At 52.4% G+C, this 19,527-nt stretch overlaps 2 protein-coding genes across 2 annotated transcripts; one reads left to right on the forward strand and one right to left on the reverse strand.

Moving 5' to 3' along the window:
- Positions 1-4,401: 4,401 nt before the first annotated feature.
- On the reverse strand, positions 4,402-13,670 carry ZMAT2 (zinc finger matrin-type 2). Its single transcript, XM_075715118.1, has 6 exons — positions 13,615-13,670; positions 10,489-10,582; positions 9,848-9,971; positions 8,640-8,713; positions 6,795-6,940; positions 4,402-5,259 (listed from the first exon to the last, which is right to left on the reverse strand). Exons 1-6 carry the CDS (start codon positions 13,630-13,632, stop codon positions 5,116-5,118), a joined length of 600 nt encoding a protein of 199 aa, XP_075571233.1. The 5' UTR covers positions 13,633-13,670; the 3' UTR covers positions 4,402-5,115.
- Positions 13,671-13,811: 141 nt separating this feature from the next.
- Positions 13,812-19,370, forward strand: LOC104027776 (histidine--tRNA ligase, cytoplasmic). Its single transcript, XM_075715328.1, has 12 exons — positions 13,812-14,042; positions 14,153-14,272; positions 14,770-14,865; positions 15,623-15,748; positions 15,895-16,002; positions 16,166-16,264; positions 16,583-16,676; positions 16,832-16,959; positions 17,060-17,302; positions 18,098-18,214; positions 18,507-18,653; positions 18,901-19,370. Exons 1-12 carry the CDS (start codon positions 13,812-13,814, stop codon positions 18,955-18,957), a joined length of 1,566 nt encoding a protein of 521 aa, XP_075571443.1. The 3' UTR covers positions 18,958-19,370.
- Positions 19,371-19,527: the final 157 nt, after the last annotated feature.

Here is a 19,527-nt window from a genome sequence, read left to right on the forward strand (position 1 = left end):
CAGGGGGGAGGGATGAGGAGGGCCTGTGGGAAAACAAGGAGAGGAGGCAAGGGAAGAAAAAATGAACAAGTTGGGGAATCTGGGCAGGGAGGAGAAGCCTAAGTAACACATATTTGTAGAGGGGAAGGAAAATCAAGACAGGAACTGTGGGTGGGAAGTGGTGGGGGGAGAGTGCTGCATATGCAGCAGACTGGAAGCAGAAGGGAAAAAAAAAAATCTGAAGGTGGAAAAAAAAGAGAAGGAGGAACAAAGGCATGGCAGTGCCCCCAGGGCTCCCCGGCTGCCTGGCAGATCACACGCTTTCCAAGCAGGGACTGTATTCCTGCAGCCCCCGCAGAGTGGCCTTGACCACCGCCCCCTGCTCAGCCCAGTGAAGCTGGCGACTGGGAGGCATGTGTGAGTTGGTGAAATGGTGCCACTGGTGTGCAGCCAACAGCGGAAATTTGCTCTGAGATCACAACTGCCCGAAAAACCTCCTGCGGAAGCCCTGTCCCCACACGCCCCCACTCCTCCCTATCACCATCTCCCCCTCTCCCTGACCCTTCTCCAGCCCACAGCTGTTCGTTCTCTGGCTGATGATGTTTTTTTACTTTAACGACAACAAAGAAATACCTCCTCTTTGCTCAGGAGCACCACCACCAAGCCCAGCAGAAACCATCCATCCTTTCAGCAGCCCTCCAGCCCAATCTGGCTGCAGTAGCTGATCTGACAGGTATGGGGGGAATCACTGGGGCTGTCTCCTTCCTCCCAGTTCAGAGCACTCAAGGGCACCCTTACATCCCCTCTTGGCCCCATTTGTGGCTTGACCTGGCTCAGCCCTGAGTACTGAGTGTGCGGAGAGTGGCTTAACTTGCCAAGGTGTCCAGGCCAAGCACCACTTCGCTGTAGGTGTCCTCTGCTCCCTGCATGGCCCTTTTTGGAAAACAGGTGTCCAAGCTTCCCATCCAAGCTCCAGATGGGAAGCAAATACCTCCCAGCCCAGGGAACCCCTCCAAGTCTCTACCTTCTTCTACTCTAGCCTCCTATCCCTTCCTGCTCCCTTCTGCGGAAACACCAGCTCCAACTAGGGGTTGGACCTTTGCCCTTGCACAGATCAGGCTCTCCCCTGGCAACACCTTGTCCCACCAGCTGAGGAAAGCAGGACAGGTTACAGGTGGGGCCAAGGGTTGACTGATCAGGGTGTCACTTAGTAAACAGGGTGTCCATAGACCTGGGTGGGGGGGCAGAAATACTGGCTGCAGGGTTGTGTGGGATGGTGCCACAGCAGAAGGTGTTCTGATGGGGCATGGGAGACTCAGGAGCCTTGCAGCCCGTGCAGCCTGTCCCCAGCAGAGCAGGGGTTTGGTAATACATCCTCCTGGCACTGCCATATCAGGTAAAAAAGAAGCAGGAGGGGGGCTTTCCAGGGATATCACACACAGATGTTGTTTAGCTTAATGATGGCAAATGGCAAGAACAGCAGCCTAACTGGGGCAGCAGTAGCTTATGGCCTGAGCAGTGGGAGGACTGGAGTTCCTGCCAAGCTCCTAAACCTCTCTTTCAGGAGGGCAGGATGTAAAACTGGTGTAAATTGCTAAAAAGCTGGGTCTTTTTGGTAATAAAGTCACTGAAGCAGGTAATGATTCAGCTGGCCAAGGCAGAGTAATGCATGGGGCCAGGCTGGGGCCTTTTCTTTTCCAGGATCACTCCAGGTCCCTAATCGCAGTCATCTTACTGGGATGGTGGGAATCCTGGGCTGGATTTGGCTGCTGCTGCTCTAGTCCCAGGCAGGACCTGAAGAGAGTGATGGGAAGGTGGGACAGCAGGGGAGGGCAGGGTTGAGGGGGTGCACAACGGCCTCCCAGTTCCTTCTGAAGGAAGGAAGGGGGGAAAGCAGCTTCACACTGTGGGTGTTGGTGCTCAGCCCCTCCACAACGCTTCAGTCCTCCCTCCCAGGATGTGGCCAGGGAAAAAGTGGTGGGGGCAAGACAGATTTGTGTTTTCTCTGGGGTCTGCTGTGACGCCTCAGTGCTTCTCCAACAGCGCCATCAATATTTAATGGGGTAGAGCCATAGTAGTCCAGCTCAGGCTGACCACAGTCCCCAGCCTGGCTGGGATGGAGGGGGTGCAGGTAGATCTGCTGAACTGGGAGATCCTCCCCCCAGGTCCTCTGAGCCACACACTGCAAAGAACTGCTCTGTGGCCAGGGCAGAGCCTTGTACCCTCTGCCCAGATGCTGAGAACAAGCACCAAACTGGCTCCAGGCACCTCAAAACACTTTCACAGTGAGACCAGGCAGGATACCCCAGCCTGGATGTGGGAACCATGAGAAACGCTCCTCCTTACCCCACCAGCTTCCAGTTTTAACCCACGGAAGAGCTGCACCAAAAGGGACTGCAGCTCTAGCAAGAGCAAAGTGGGAATCAGCAGGCATAGAGCACCCCAGCCCTGTTTGCTGGTGGGGGGAAGCAGGAAGGAGAGCTGCAGAGCTGGGGCCTCCCTCTCTCCAGTTAAAACCCCAAGCTCTGACCCACACAGGGACATCCAGCACCAGCAGCCTTACAATTCAGCATGGAGACAGAATGCTAATGAAGAGTCATGGAGAACCACCGCTCCAGCATTGGGGGCAGTGAGCAAAGGGTTAACACCCCACAGCAGCACTAAGCAGTGGTGGGAGCAAAGGGTTAATGCAGCCGGTGCAGGAAATGTTATCTGTCTCTTCTCTAAATATTATTTCCTCCCATGAAACCAGCTTTTCATCCTTGGCTAGAGGCAGCTCCTGCTGCTGGGAATCCAGCAAGAGCTTGTATCTGCTGCCGCACGCACCGCTGCTCCCAGCAAGCCGCCGAGACAAAGCGCCGCGCTCCCCTGGCGAGAGCAGCCCCAGCGCTGGGACCAGGCAGCAGCAACACAGAGATGCTGGGGCTGGAGCTTCAGCCCAGAGGATGCAGATGGTCTCGGGATGGAGTTTGAGTATCACAGGCTTTTTACCAAAGAGGAATCTCATTAATGAAAGCCCTCTCCCACCCTGCTGTACTGTGGAAGAATTTCCTCCCCACCTCCCAGGATGCAGAGCAGCAGGCAGAGGTGCTTGGACAGGCTGGGTCAGGCCTGGGCAGGCTCAGCCCAGCAACAGCAGGCTGCACAACCCTGGCTATCTCCCCAAGAAGGTTTTTCAGGGGCTGCCATTTCACACCCCACCCCTTGCGTGTGCCAGGGTAGAAAAGAACAGCGGGATGCTCTGTGGGGAAACACAGGCAGCAGTCACTGGCTCCAAGGTCACAACCTGCGAAAGAGGGAGGGTGCAGGGCAGCCCTTGCCCCTTCTCCAGAAGCCGAAACCAAATTCAGGCTGCAGTACAGGTCTGGTTGTCTGTAGAGTTCGTGGCTGGGATAAAATGGCTGCTGCTAAATCTTCTCTGCAATGTCCTAAACTTAATGTGTATGAAACCACAGCAGCATCCTTTTCGCACCCCAGAGGGCACAAAGGCACAAGCACCTTCTCTCTCCCATTCAGCCAGAGCCACATGCTGCAGTCTGAACAGGTACGTGGCTGGAATGAAAGCTGCCTTTCCAGCTTGTGTGCTCAGACAGCATTTGCCAAAGTCAAAGGATTGCCAAGTTAAAAGGGTCAAACCTCCAAGGACAGCTGTATCTGACTGGCTATACATCATTTCAATAGTGTCTTCAACAGGGATTATAATCTGAACTGAAGCGGAAAGACCCAAGGCAATGAAGCTGTCAGCAGTCTAAGATTAAGGAATTAAAACAGCAGCACAGCATTACAGGATTTGTTCTATATGTATTAGAAAGAGCAGGCTAAACACACTGCAGCCTTCCTCGGGTCAGAAATTTCACAGGAGCACAGAGAAGGACAAGAGCATGGATCTCATCAATATACATAAAAAGAGAGAGGAGAGCAAGACAGAGCTACGAAAACCTAGCCACACAAAATATAAATCCTAACTTTAGATAGAAATGAGTCACACAAGGTTTGACTGAGGTAAATAAAAGCAGAAATGAAGTGGATTTAGGGGAGGGCAGAGGTAAGAAGACACTGATAGCCAGCAGACAGGAAAAAAATGGCCCTTAATATACTAAGGCTGGTAAAATCTGGAACACAGCCCAGCCTGCTCTTGGATTGCCTAATGGAAATGCAGGTCCCCAGTCCTGTCCTCCCTTGCCCTTCCCGTGTTCTTACACCCATCTCCAGAATTACTTGAAAAAGCCAAGAATGGCAGCAACTGCCTGCATAGCGCAGCTGGTAGCTGAGCCGAGAAGGGGAGACAAGCCTTGCCTTTGCCTCCATCGAGGTCCCCCGAAGGCCATCAACAGCTCTGCACAGCTTGGGAGGTATCAGCAGCTCTTCTTGGTGGGAAGCAGAAGCTCTCAAAACAAAGAAGGAATCAAACTCCCACCAAAGGACCCATTAAAACAATCCATTTATTTCTGGCAAATCACACACGCACCTTTCTTTCATTTGCTCTATCCTAGATCAGTTGTGGGGAGGAATTTCTCCCCTGCCTTAAAGATATCAAAGTTATGGGACAAAACACAAAGAAAAGCAGGGAAGTACCCCTTGCAGATAAAATACACAGGAAAATTTTGGCAACCCAGACTCCATGCAGCCACCAGCTCTGCTCAGCACAAGCCATAAAGATGCAGGTTGTACCGCTTAACACCGCTCGCTGTGGCACGTTTCCTTCAGTTACATGATCCAAAAAGAAATTGAGTCACTCCCTGCGTCTCACACACACAGCCTGGTTGACAACTAGAACAATTAGGGCCTGGAACAACAATGCCTGGTTGACAACTAGATTAATCCTAAACCAGGCCATCTGTACAGAACTGTTGCGCTTTATTGACACAAAAACATACCCAAGCAGAACACTTCCCTGCACACACAAGGCCATAGAGCAGTGATGAGCAGCCAGATCTAGGACAGAGAAAGGAGATGGGAAGCTAATGACAGGCGGAGCTTGTTCTGCAGCACAGGTAGCGCATGGAATCACTTTTCGACTGCTCCAGCCAACTTCTACTGGGAGATTTACATACAAGTCTTCAATCAAGTCTTTTAAGAGATATCCAGAGTCCCCTGGGTAAAAACAATCTGTTTCAGGAAAGAGTCCAGAGCTGCTCAGTGATTCTTTTTGGTTGAACCGAAACCAGAGAAACCCATCACAGCTGCCATTTCATCGTCCTCTTCAAATGTCAAATCTTCCTCCGCCCGCCTTTTCTTCTCTCTCTGCTTCTCCTTCTTGTAGGCTTTGGCCTTCTCCTCCTGCAGCAAGGGACAGAACAGCAAAATAATTTGAACTTCCCGAGCTGAGTAAGCTTTTGAGACACTGGGCACTGCGCAGTTAACCCAAGTCCTACCAACAGAACTGAAGTTGTGTCTGAGGAAATAAAATAGCCAGCAGAAATCCTGGACTGCAGTCTCCCAGGAGGAGATTTCACACTGTCTCCAGACCACTGCACCTACCACCCCAAGAGCAGAGTTACACTGAGGATGTAGCCAAAAGGAAATGTTATGAAACTCTCTCTTCCAAACAAACATCAGAAGTTTTGTCTGAAATCAGTGCTGAGGCAAGAAGGAGCTGTTTTTAAAGCAGGAGGCGTTTCCGTCATAGGATGCCCTGTTCCAGTGACTGTGATGCTGAATGTTGCTGCCTGTTGGCTTTCAGCCTGGCAGAATGACAGGTGCTCACTGGAACAGAAGCTGAAGCTCTGAATGGCTTTGGGGGGTTTTGACACCAAAGAGTTCGCACTGCTCTAATCAAAGTGTTTTGCTCTGCAAGGATCACAAGCCCTGGAACAGTGCCAGGCTTGTACCAGGCAATGCAGAAGCATGGCTTTGGCTCCCAACTTAGCAACTCCTGCCATTCTCATCACCGTCTGCTGCACCACAGCTACTGAAGACAGCCGTGCCCTGGAGAAAGCTACACCAAAAGTTGCTGCTGATTTCTTTGTTGCCATACATTGACTGGCAGCAGCTTTTTAACCCACAGCACTTCCTGCACTGCTGGGGCACCTGTCTCCCCCCTCCCCCAAACAGATGAGGCTCAGCGGCACCAAAGCCTGCTTGAGAGCACAGCACAGGGCTGCTCTGTGTGCACCACGACAGAGCACCCCTGCGGTGAAGCAAAGGTCAGGGCTTGGGCAAGGAGGCTCAAATGGGCAGTGATTTTTAACACTTGGTGGTTATGTGACTGCTGATGGAGGAAAAGCATCCATAGAAGCTCCTCAACTGTCAGAACTTTGTCAGGTTTTCAAGTAAACTTGATCTTCATGTCAGGGAGCTGACACCTAAGCCCAGGTTTGAGAGGAGTCTGCTGTCCTTCACTGCCTCCACGCACATCTCACACCACAGCACACCGCTCACAAAGCCCTTTCACACTCAGGGAGGCCACACAGAAGCAATATGCCACGTGAAGAAGGATCCAGCAATCCTAAGAACCATGGAAGATAAGGGACAAAGACACAGATCTGCTTATCAGAGCACAGAAGTTCAAACACAACTAATGGGAGACAAAAAACAGATGCACTGTCAGGCCTGTGCTGCTCTCAGCGGAAACCTGAAGCACCAAAAGTTATCCTCACACAGAAAGAGGGGAAACGGGTTTCCAGGGACAGCAGCAGCAAACTTTTTAAGAAGCAAAAAAAAAAAAAAGAAACAAAACCCACTCACAGCAGCAGCAGAGAATCCCATGCTACCAAGAACAAGGCTTCTGTGGAACAAGATTAGGAACCAGGGTTGACTTCCTCACAAGCATGTTTCCGGGAGGCTTTGCTTTGTCAGTCGTTGCCCAGACTCACCTCCTCACGGAGTTCCTTCATCCTCTCCTCAAAGTCATAGTCCTTCTGCTTCTCCTCCATCTTCTTCTTGTTCACCTCAAAGCGTTTCTTCACCTGGTCCAGTGTGGAGCGCTCCACCCGCATGGACATGCCCAGATTTCTCTGGTCTAGAAAACAGGAGTGGAATCAACTGTGTTCAGCAACACTCGTAGCCTTTGATGATCTGCACATAGCCCCCGTCTCTGAACCCAATTTAAATATCTGAGCACAGCAGCCTCTTCCTGCCTGTCATCCATCCTCTCAAGGCAGCTTCCGGGGCCAAACTACACTCATGCACAAGGCCATATGCCCTCAAGGCTCAGTGCTCCAACCTGACCTAACCGCACTGACTCGCAGGCCACCCACCACTTGAAGCACTGAGTGGCAGAGCCTGGCATGGCACTGTACCACTGCCCAGGTAACCCAGAGGCAGCTTGGGGAGTGTGATGCAGCAGTGCCTCCTCCCCCAGAGAGGCATGCACTTTCTGTCCTCATCTGGTCCCATATTCGTATGTGGATTGGGATTTCTCATGTCAGAGGGGATGGGCTTTAAGGGGACACCATAATGTAAACCAGGCAGTGACTACAATGACCCATACATTACTTGTAACGAGAAGGAGGATGCAGCCTATTCTTTTAAGGTTCCCTATTAGGATGCTCCTCATCATGTTGATGTTCTGACACTTCAGGAAATTTAATCTTGGACCAGTGGAAAAAAAAGGTTGGAGTGTTGAAAAAGAGGCCAGAATAAAACTGGCAAGCTGGCGTCTCAGCTGTGGGAGAAGCTAAACAAGACATCAGTGGCTCTCAGTAAGAGTTCCTGCTTGCACAGGCATTTCTAGCTAAAGCGGAGACATGAAATATTAAACCAGGCCTCTGCTTCAGTGGCTGCTTAGAGCAGATTCCCAAGTTTCTGCTCATGAGTAAGCCTAGGTTGAAGGGGCCACCCCCCTGCAATATTTCCAACCCACATTGCCTGGTGGACTCAAACAGCCTGTTGACTCCAGCAGCCATGCGCAGGTTTGTCCCAGGATGCAGCAGCACTTGGAAGGTCAAACTACACACCAGAAAGTAGTAAGAGGGCTGCCAAGAACACGCAGGTTTCAGCCAGATTCATGGACTGGATCAAAAGCTCCCAAACTTACTCTGTAAATCATATCGTAACAAAGAGCTATGCACCAGCCACTTTCCAACCCCAGCTCAACCCCTTCATCTCAGGCCCATGCACAAAGTCATGCCAGGATTTTTGATTCCAGATTCTCTCATATAAACTTATTGCTAATCTCCCAACATGTCAAACAAAACAATTCAGCATCCTCCTTCCATTCACGTAAAACCACAGGGCTTTAACATGTTGGGTTTTCTTTTCCTAGCTACAGAAAACTGGCCCTCAGGTCCTTTTCTGAACCCATGATTTCTCAATGGTGCAGGTCTGGATTGCATACATCACTGCCTTTTTGTAAAGGGGCCATTTGTTGACTTCCACAGGGAGCCAAAATCACCTTAAGGAGCAGAACATCATGGCAAGAGTGTGTCAGTGCATCCTGCTGCTCCTTTACTTTCTCCACTTTCCCCACTCTCTGAACATGTCAAGGAGAAGCAATGCCCACAGTCATGAAATGAGAGTCAGTTCAACAAGGGGTACAGTCCTCTTTTTCAAGTTAAACACAGTAAGGGAACAGACTGATAAACTGGGAATTCTTTTCTCTTGTCTTTATCTTGGCCTAAGTTAACTGCTCATTACAGCAATGGAGAGACGAACCAGAGATATGTACAGGACAGTAACACCACACTGCTGGACCCAACTTCGGGGTCATCCTGCCTTACGTTTTTTGCCATTGATGTGATCCAAGAAGTTAATGGAGTCTTTCACCACACAGTCGCATACATTACAGTAATACCTGGCAGGAGAGAGAGAAAACATTAATGCCAAAGCATGAGACAAACCTCATCTTGCAGAACAACTATTTGAGATAATCTAAAATGTGAAATCTGCATGCCACTTGGGATATGGCTCCTTTCTTCAGGGCAAGAGGGAAGCTACTTCCATTACAGAGAGCCCCAGTGAAAAGAAACGTGCAAAGGCACACCCCAGATTGACAGAGCTGCCCAGGTTAACACTGGAGGTACCAACCCTTATGCCAATAACCACTCTGACAGACAACAGAAACCAAGACATGAGCTGATCCATAACTATGTCAGTCACGGCATCTTCCCCTTCCAGTCACAACCAACAGGGTGGGATGGACTGTGTAACACCACAGGGCTCAGCTGCCCTCCTCCAAGGCAGGGCTTGCCACACAGCCCAGGTGCTGAAGGTGCTCACCTGGCTGTAAGGTAAGTCCTCCCATCCCTATCGCCTCACAGCAGCAACTCCCTGCTTTATACAGCAGTGCTTTCTGCCCATCTTAAGAGCTGTTGCAAAAACCCAGCCAGGGCCTGCACTTGCATCCCTGGATGCTGTTCAGGGCTGCACATCTCCCTGGCACTGCTGGCTGTTAGGCTACGACAGTGAAACACTAACAGGCTTACTCTTGAGATGGCACAAACTCTATGCATTCTTTTCAAGCTCTTGACAGCTTAGGGTAAGCTAAGAACCCTTTCAGCCTTTGGCCAAACACAATCCACACAAACAGTGCCCAAACACCAGTCCTAAGGACAGGTATCTGTATGTTTCTCCCATTCCCAGTGCACAGATATCCAAATCAACAGCAGATAGGGTCTCACTGCAAGCAGGCCTCCTGGCTAACAAAACCCAAGCAGCAGCAGAGATCTGCCTCAGTTGTCTCTACAAGCGGGCAAAGCAACACTGATATCAAGTAATAATGTCCAAAGGGGCTCAGCCTGCTGCATCTCTTCCATACATTAGCCCAGAAGACACTGTTTAGGTGTAATACAGCGTGGCACCATTGCACCAGGCTCAATACACAGGAGGAAATCACCGTCTGGTGCACCACACAGGCTCACTACTGTATCACAGCCCCCTGGTCTCACCAGCACAACTCTGAGACTCCAACAAAAAGACCACGACCTACCCTCCCATCTCTGACTGAGGGGTAGTTTTGGTGATGACGATGGTTTTCCCCAGCTTCGATTCCAGGTCCACTTTGTAGTCTCGGTGCCGAAGAAGTTCCCTTTTGACGGGCTGAGCTGGTTTGCCTAAAACATAAGCAAAACCCCAAAGTGTTTACCAAAAAAGGCCAAGCTCGACACACTTGATTTCACGTTGCCTTTGATGAAGGGGGGCTACCGGGAACCTGGGAACTATGTGATTCATGCAGGAATGGCTTTTTTTTTTTTTTTTTTTAAATCAGTAAAGAATATAATTTCCTCCTCACTATTTCCTGGTTCCTATTAGAACCACATAGATCTGTGAGGTATCTCCAGCTCTGATGTGGGTCATACTCTGAGATCTCCTTGTTTCCAGGAGCTGATTGTTCCTCTCCCACCCCAAAGAACATGCAGACAAAGGCAAAGGTTCTCAGTAATTACTTTTGTCAAAAAAATATGTTCAGTGGCAAGCACAGGAAAAAGGATCAGAGCAAGCCAGCTTTGAATTGCTGCTATTTCCCTCTGGGATTTCACTTCTAGCTGCTCTCTCCCTCTCAGACCCAAAGGGTTTGGGTGACTCACTGCCAAATGAGCAAAGCTTGCCTGGAGTCAGTACACTACGCACCATCTTTCTTTTCTCTCTCTTCTGTGAGCCGCTTCTCTGCAAGTTTCTCATATTCATCTTTGTCCCACTTTCGGCGGAAGTCGAAGTTCTTAGTCTGAGAAGGAAATAAAGTATATTAACATTTTTATACAGTTTGACTAGCTCTGAGGGGAGACTCAGGAAAGAGGTGGAATCACTTGGCCTGTGAGGGCACAGCAGTAACTTAGCGGCACTACGTTATATCCCCATGTCCTCTGTTTTCATATCTAGGAATTAAGAATGTAGCTTAAGAGAATAACACTCATCATGCCTATATCTACTTCTTCTAGAAGGATTTCAAAGCACTGAGAAAAGTAACAAGTTTCTCTTAATAGCTCCTGAGATGATCACCCAGGCTTTCGCTCTGAAAAACAGACACAAATGGGATTTAAACCCATTGATCTAAGACTTTAGAAGTGCCACCTCACAAACACAGTACAGTCGTTAGCAGGTTACACATACCTCTTCCAAAAGTCAATTAAGCCCAAGATGCAAATATCAGATGAGGAAGCCGTGAAACACAACACGAGCTATAAAGAGTTTGAGTAAAATGCAGGAGTACAGAAGGCTGTGTACACCTGCTCTCAAAGAGACCAGCAGTATGTCTATGCATTACAGGAATCAAAGCGCTGAGTTTACTACGAAATCATAGGAACCAGTATGAGTTTTTCAAGTGAGACACGCATACAAGCAAACCAGAAAAAACTCTGCAACCTCATCTGTTGAAGCACAGCATGGAGATACCAGGGAAGCACCTGTGTGAAACGCACAGTAAGCTGTCCTGCTCCTGCAGCTTCATGCTGCAGACACACGGGGAAGGGAAGAAACATGTCTGAGGCAGACTGGCCTTTCAGCAGCTCCTCAGAGCACTCTACACTGGCAATGACAGGATAAGTTGTGTGAAGAGAAGCTGAATTCAGGTGAAGCTGGCACTGAAGAATACAAAGACTATTCTTTTCAGGGGGGATTTTTACCTAGGCACCAACCCTGAGGGCAGAAGTGACTGGACAAGAATCCTTCTTCCATTCACCTCTACTCTCACCAGACCAGCACAGCCTCTTCCTAGTGTCTGCCCTGTCTGCAGTTAAGGCTCCTGCACCTGGTATCAGTCATGGCTTATAACTCAGACACTTCGTTACTTTCTTGAGAAGATACTCTTGTTTGGTTAGAAAGCTGCATTTCACTTGGCACAGCAGTGAGAGGCTCTCAGTTTCGTATTAAAAAAAGGACAGATTTATTTTAAAACACCTCTGTGAAAGAAGCACCCCTCCACACCCCATCGCCTTCTCTGTTCAGCCAAATCAAGAATCCAATCACAATCCAAAGGAAATAAATCCCGTTTGAAGCTATAGCAGCAGCATCACAGCCATTTAACATTTTCTCCTCTGGCAATCCTTCAGATGGAACGAACAACTACTGATAGGAATGAAAATGCCTTAGGGAAGCGTAGAAAAATTCTCATTTATTCCCAGAGCTTCTTAAGCACTTTAAGCATGTCATAACAGGTTTTATTAACCACCCTGAGCAAAAGAAAAGAAAATATCATGGAGTGTAAATTAACGTTTGGGGGTATTTTCCAGAATCTAGACTCTCCTGCATACCAGCGCATTATCATAAATCATAGCTGGTGGGAGCCCAGGGAGGAGGTGATTTACTTGCTGCTTCACTCTTCTGTTGTAATAAAAGGGAAAGAGTCTTTTGCAGCTCTTTTACCAATCTCCCTCATCCAGGCACAGGGAAAGAAATTAAACCCAGATGCGTAACAAGATCTTGGCTAGACATTATCCAAAGGAACTTTTCCTAACTGGTCTGGTGGAGGCAAGGGTGGCTGCAAGCCCTAAAATCTTCTCCTAAGAACTGCTTTGGATGACAGGGAGTATTTTCCAAATAAGTAACAACAATTAAAAACCATTAAGTGCCCCATAGCCTCCTGTTCCCTCTGGAGGTGGACACTGAATGATCTGCCCAGTATCAGCATTAAAGTCTATAAAACAATACAAGAGTCTCAAGTCTGGCTCAATCTAGCAGGAACACAACTGCCAGTAGCTGAGAATAAAACACAGGCCCCATCTCACTACCAGGCAGATCCTGCTCCCTGACCTCTCTCAGCCACTACTCACTTCTCAGTGAGTGGCTTCAAGTGAAGGAAAGATCGGACAATAAAGCAGAAAAGCACAGCCCCTGTGGTGCTGACAGCTGTCTCGGGTATTACTGGAGGTGTTTAAACCAGTCTGGTTCTCCAGTCATGTTACGCCAATGGCATCCACCTCACTCATCTGATCTCGTCATTCCCAACACCAAATCCTGCAGGATCCATAAAAGCAGAAAGACCTCACTGCCACATTACATGAACTGAGCAATGCCAATAAAATAATCAAGTTACATGGGAGCCATCGGAGGCTCCAGATCACAGTCATGGAAAGGGCGGTTTCTCCATGCAGGGCAGATGGGAGCAAGCAGCAACTTCAGCAGGACACAGTGTGAGAGCCAGCCAGGAAACAGGCAACCCCTTCCCAGAGGAGCTGAGAAGCAACGGAGCAGGACAGGACGAGGAATGCAAGGAAGAAGCTGCCTCCACCCACCATCGCCCAGGCCTAGGAGGCCCCTGGGATGGGCTGGTCACCCCCGAGGGGCTGAAGGCGCGTGGGCACCCCCACCCCGGGAGTTGGGGCAGGTTCGGATCTCCTCATGCCGCCTGGCTGAAACAGGGACTCCCATGGGGGAGGTCTAGCCCTAGACAGGGCAGATCGGGGTGGGTTCCATTCCCCTTCTAGCCCTGAAGACATCAGAGCCTCTCAGGGGTCCCCAAATCTCCCACCGCCCACACACAGAGAGTACAGCGGTGTGAAGAGCAGGCATGGGGCCTCCCCACGGGCTCCTGCCCGCCCGGGCACCCTCAGCCACGCCACGTCCGCCCCCCGAGGGGTCCCTCACCCCGCGGGCTGGCAGCAGGCCCCGAGCGAGGCCCGGCCGCAGCGGGGCGGCCCCTCCCTCCTCCTGACCCTCTAGAGCGGCCCCAGCCGCCCCGGCCCTGCCCCCGGCACGGCCCAGAGTCTACCGGGCAAAACAGAAAGGGACGGGCACAGGCCCGCCGCCACCACCACTTACCCCGCTGCCCGACGCCATGTTGACGGTGCAGGCGACAAGGGAACAGAAACTGTCGCGCCGTGGCGCCCGGGCCGTAAAGCGAGGCAGTCCACCTGAGCACCAACGAGGGCCCGCCGCTTTGGCCTAGAGCGCCGCAAGGCAGCGGCGCCGCGCGGTCACGTGGAGCGCGGCTGCTTCCGGGTTCCCGGCGACCGGCCATGCTGCGGCTGGGTCCGCTTGCCACCGCCAGATGCCTGCTGCCCGCGGGTCCCCACCTCGGGCTGCCGTGTCCCACCGGGGGCTGGGCGAGCCTCTCCCGGCACTGGCCGCCCCATCCGCCGGGGCCGGTCGGTGACCGCGGCTTCCTGTCCCGGCAGGTGCGGGCGGCGGCGGGCTCGGCTGGCGGCGGCGGCGGCGGCTGGCGGGGCCCGGCTCTGAAGACGCCCAAGGTAACGGTGGGGAGCGGGGGCCGCGCCGGCCGTTACCGGGCGTTGTTGCCCGCCCCCCCTCCCCTCCCCCCCGTCCTTGCTGCTGACGGCAGCTCTCCGTCCCGGGCCAGGGCACCCGCGACCACCCCCCCGCCCACGTGGCGCTCCGCGACCGGCTCCTCGCCGCCGTGGTGGCCTGCTTCAAGAGGCACGGGGCGGCCGCCATCGACACCCCCGTGCTGGAGTTGCGGGTGAGGCGGCGCCGGGCAGGACTCCGGAGGCGGCGGGAGCCCCCCCCCCCCCTCCTCCTTCGTGTGGGGGGTGGCCCCCACTGGGGCTGTGTGACCCTGCTCTGCTCCCCTGTGAGGCTGGGGGGGGTTGTGGGGTCCCCCCTCTCCTCCTGTAGGACTGGGGAGCATCCTCCTTCCCCAGGGCTGAGCAGGCAGGTTTGGGGTAGGGCTGGGGTATACCCCCGGGTGGGGCATGACGGGCGGGACAGCCGTGACAGCCCCTTGTGGGGGGATGGGGCCGTGGACCACACTTCTGCCCCAGGTTAAAAGGGGCTGGTGGGGGGATGTGTCCCGTTCCACTCCCCATACTCTTCCCTCGACTTGTGGGGCTGCGGGACACCCTCCATGGGGCTTGGGGCAGGGTGGGCTCTGTGCTCTGTCCCCTGTCCTGGGGGACCCTACACCCCAGCACCACCCTGGTCCTTCGCTGCCCTGCCAGCTCCCTCTCCTCTCCCCAGGAGACGCTGATGGGGAAGTACGGGGAGGACGCAAAGCTTATCTACGAGCTGCAGGACCAGGGTGGGGAGCTGTTGGCCCTGCGCTATGACCTGACCGTATCCTGCGCTCACTCCACGCGGCTCTCGTGGCGGGGATGGTGGCACACCAAGGTCACTGTCCCCTCTGTCTTGTTGGGTCACCCTGCCCTGCCTGCCGGTCCCATCAAGGTGATGGAAAGCCCCTTCCTGCTGAGCGGTGGACACCCCAGCTGGACTGGCTGTCGTTGGCATGACCCCACTTCAAACCACCCCACAGACAGTCCGGGATCTGCAGCAAAGCGGCCCTTTCTTCCATGGGCTGTGGACATGCACCAGTATGCTCCACTGTACTAGTTTTACCTCCTCCCAGCTACAGTCCCCACCTCTGTGTGCCCCTGTCCTGCCCATCCCACCTTTCCAGTGCCTCAGTAGTTGTTCTGTGAGAGCAGCGGTGTTTGCTGCAGGTACAAAGCAGGTGTCCGTCCTGGGGCCTTTTCCACCCCCATGTCTTGCAAAAAGCTCTCCGCTTCAATGTCTATGTGTCTGTGCTGTATGTTGAACTCTCTCTGATTGCACTGTAAGAAGGTGAAATGACCTAGCAAAGGTCTGTCTTTGTGAGGTGTTGACCTACTGTGGTTCAGAAGGAGGAGATGGAGTTGTCCTGGTGTTGGAGGAGCTCAGCGTGGTTCATTGTACTCGTCAGCCCAGGCTGATGATCTCCCTAGAGACTGGGGAGCAGATGGCAAAGCAAAAGGGGGATGGGGCACTTTGAGGTTCAGCTTTCTGCAGCTCAGGGGATCTCCACGTTCCTGTCCTTAACTCCTTGGCCCTCCAGGTGCCCTTTGCTCGCTATTTGGCAATGAATAAGATCACCAACATGAAGCGCTACCATGTTGCTAAGGTCTACAGGCGGGACAATCCAGCCACAACCAGGGGCCGCTACAGGGAGTTCTACCAGTGCGTGAGTGTTGTGGCTGCCGCACGAGGAACTGGTGTGGGTTTTACCAGCTGGATTGCCTTCGGCTGCTGCGGGGCTGTGTGGTGTGCCTGGCAGAGCTGAAGCAGCTCAGCTGTTCCAGGAGACTCTGCCGCTTCTTCTGCCCCCAGGATTTTGACATCGCTGGGCAGTTTGACCCGATGATTCCCGATGCTGAGTGCCTGAAGATTGTGCATGAGATCCTGAGTGACCTGCAGCTTGGGGACTTTCTCATTAAGGTGAAATGAGACCCGAGTGGTTCTCACACCTCTGTGGGATTGAGGCACCAGTGAAAAGGCACGAGGAAGCGCCAACAGCTGCAGCTTCCTGCACCTTGGGGGGCAAGAAGAAATGGTGGTAGGGGGGATCTCCCTGAGCTAAGTGTGCCTATTCCACCCCCAGGTCAATGACCGACGAATTTTGAATGGTGTGTTTGCTGTCTGTGGCATCCCAGAGAGCAAGTTCATAACTACATGCTCTACCGTGGACAAGCTGGACAAGGTAAGTGTTGTGCTCGTGGGGAGATTGATTCCAGTCTCGGGGGGTGCATGTCTTGGGCTGGCCAGTGTTGTGGTTGTCATCATAAAGAGGTTCACAGCAGCTAAGCTGTTGGTGCTTGTAAAGGAGCTCTTGAATGTGGTTAAGAATAAATCCTGGCATTTCCAGTGGTTTCTGTTAACAATTCCTTTGAGAGAGATGTGGATCATTAGTGAGATTGCTGACTGCTGTCTTCCTGCATGTGTTGTGAATAAGTGGGCTGGTGGAGAAAGTGGGTGATGAGAACATCCTGCAGCAATGGATGCTCGTTTCCCCTCGCAGATGCCATGGGAGGAAGTGAGGGGCGAGATGATAAGAGAGAAGGGTCTCTCTCCCGAGGCTGCGGATTGCATTGGGGAGTATGTCCAGCTTCATGGTGAGCACTGTAGGGTCAAGCCCTTGGCTTTGTTCTTCCAGGCCAGGCAGGCAGGGCCAGCGACAGTGGGGTGCAAGGCACATACGTGGCTGGCCGGGCACATCGTTGCAGGTGCTGCTACACTGGCAGACCTGAGGCATGGCATGTTCCCACAGGGGGCCTGGACCTGATCGAGCGGCTTCTCCAGGATGCAAAGTTGTCCCAGAACAAGCTGGCCAAGGAGGGGCTGGGGGACATGAAGCTGCTGTTTGAGTACCTGACCCTGTTTGGCATCACAGGGAAGGTGAGAAGGTGCAGAGGCAGGAGGGAGTGCTGCTCTTGTGGCTGGGCAGCCTGGGCCCCCCGAGTGCGCGCAGTGACAGGGCTTCCCTTGTGTCCTACAGATCTCTTTCGACCTGAGCCTTGCGCGGGGTCTGGACTATTACACAGGGGTGATCTTTGAGGCTGTCCTGCTGCAGCAGGAGAATGACCATGTGGAGGAGCCAGTCAGCGTTGGGAGTGTGGCTGGAGGTGGTCGCTACGATGGGCTGGTGGGGATGTTTGATCCCAAGGGACGGAAGGTGCCCTGCGTGGGGGTCAGCATTGGGATCGAGCGGATCTTCTCCATCCTAGAGCAGAGAGTGCAGGTAGGTGCTGCAGGTGGTGCATGGGGGAGGGCTCTAGGCAGCCAGCTATTGTTTACTACAGAGCTCTAAAGCTCTGCAGTGTTCAAGGGAAAAGAATTTTGGGGGAGAGGGTGGCTCCTCTCATGCCTAAATGTCTGTGTGCAGAAGGCAGCCTATCAGGATGCAGGTGTGGGCAGCTGAGGGCAGCATTTTGTAGCAGATGCCAAGGAAACATTAGAGACAGGCCCTGAACTCTGGTCCTGGCTCTGAACTTTGTGCCCCAGTCACTTTGCTCTTGTCTGTGAAGTTTTCTGTCCTAGGGATTGTGAAGTGATGAATTCAGTAACAGCTGTGGCACTCACTCTGTAATCAGCACCCTAGGAAAGCCTGTGAGGAAATTAATCACTCTGTGCTTTAGTTCTGAGCTTGTGATTTGTAGCAACTGAGACTGAGGCAATGTATTTGTACCTGAAGAATCAAAGGAGACATTGGAAAGCTGTCCAGGTCCCATCCGGGAGGGAGGGAGGGAGGTCAAGGTCCCACAGGAACAGCAGCACATGAGTAAGTAGTGTGTTACAATGCAGATTCTCTTGGGGCTCATTAAATGTGCCCAGGTTGTCTTATCTGTGCACTCTTTTTGCTTCTGGAAGATTAGCCTTGCTCAGTAACGTTCACTGAATGGTGATGGTTAGCTATTAAGTATACTTGTTTTGGGGAGCTAAGATAAGGTCTGAAGATAAGGTGAGATGAGCTTCTGTTGCAAGCTGCAGATTCCCTCAGAGCCAGTCACTCCTATGAGTGTGTCTGTCCCTGCAGGCTTCTGGGGAGAGAGTTCGAACAACTGAGACACAAGTGCTGGTGGCTACACCTCAGAAACACTTACTCACTGCAAGGCTGAAGCTCATCTCTGAGCTGTGGGATGCAGGGATCAAGGTAAAGTAGGGACATAGGCTTGGCACTGGTATGGGAGGGGGAGGGAGGGAGGGTCTGAAGGGAGCTGCAAGCAAGACCAACTCCACTAGTTGTGTGTCTCTTCAAGATCTGGGCCTGTCTGAGAGCTAGCAGGCAGAGATCTTGGAAGACAGCTGAAAGCACTAAAGGCAACCACTTGCTGCAGGAGTAATGTGGCAGAGTTTTCTGTGGAGTTTTGGTGCTGGCTGTTGTGCTCCAAGATCCATCAGAGCAAGTTTTGCACTAACCATTCACTTTCTCCACTCCCTCCTAGGCAGAGATGCTGTACAAGAAGGATCCTAAACTGCTGAAGCAGCTGCAGTATTGCGAGGACATGGGGATCCCCCTTGCTGCCATTGTAGGAGAGCAAGAGTTGACAGATGGAGTCATCAAGCTGCGAGATGTTGCAACAAGAGAGGAGGTGAGAATGCCTTTTTACACCAGGTTTCAAAAGTGCTTCCAAAATCTAGAGATTACTGCGAGGCTCTGGGTTTTCCCTCAGTGACATTGTTCTTTTGGGGAGCTGTAGCACAGATCTGTCAGGCGACTAGTCAGAAAACCGGTCACAAACTGTGTTGGTATCCACAGCAAGTCCTTAGGGCCAGACTGAACCATGCTCTGCTCAGGGTTCCAGTGCTGCTACCTCCTCCTTTCTGTTTGCTTTGTAGGTTGATATTCCAAGAGAAAAACTTGTTGATGAGATCAGAAGAAGGCTGGAGCCCTAGGACTTTTCTGGCCAGAGCTGCTTGACTGAACTGCTGTACAACTTGGAACCCTCCAGCACACTTAGCTGTTCACTTCCCGCTGAAATCTGGTCACCATCTACTATCCTGAGGCTCATGTGCCTGGGCTAACACAGTGTTGAGATGGGGTATCTGCTTGGAAAGGAGGAAGCAGGTTTTAAGTTATGGACAGTGCAGTCACCAGGTTAACCTTCTGGTTAACTGCTCTGAAGGACAGGTCAAGGTTGTGGGTTCCTAATACTGCAGTACCTGTAGGTGTACAGCCATTTCCATCCACTGTAGGCAGTTCTGGTGGTGGCATGGGCACGGAGGGACATGGTGCAGCTCAAGCAGGATCAGGCTGAGCTCTGGAGTGGGAGGGGAATCTGTGGCACGTTGGGGGCCCACAGGCTCAGGAGGTAGGGAAAGGGTGGCAGTAGGCCACCCCAGGCCACCCCCACCCCTCTGAGGGCTGCAAGGGCCAGCCGCAGCCTGCAGCCGTCGGGTACGGGGCCAGGTGTGCTTGGGGCCAGGTGTGCTTGGGGCTGCTGTCGTGGGAGCCTGAGCTGCGGC

Source organism: Pelecanus crispus, chromosome 8, assembly GCF_030463565.1.
Source record: "Pelecanus crispus isolate bPelCri1 chromosome 8, bPelCri1.pri, whole genome shotgun sequence".
Classification (NCBI taxonomy): domain Eukaryota; kingdom Metazoa; phylum Chordata; class Aves; order Pelecaniformes; family Pelecanidae; genus Pelecanus; species Pelecanus crispus.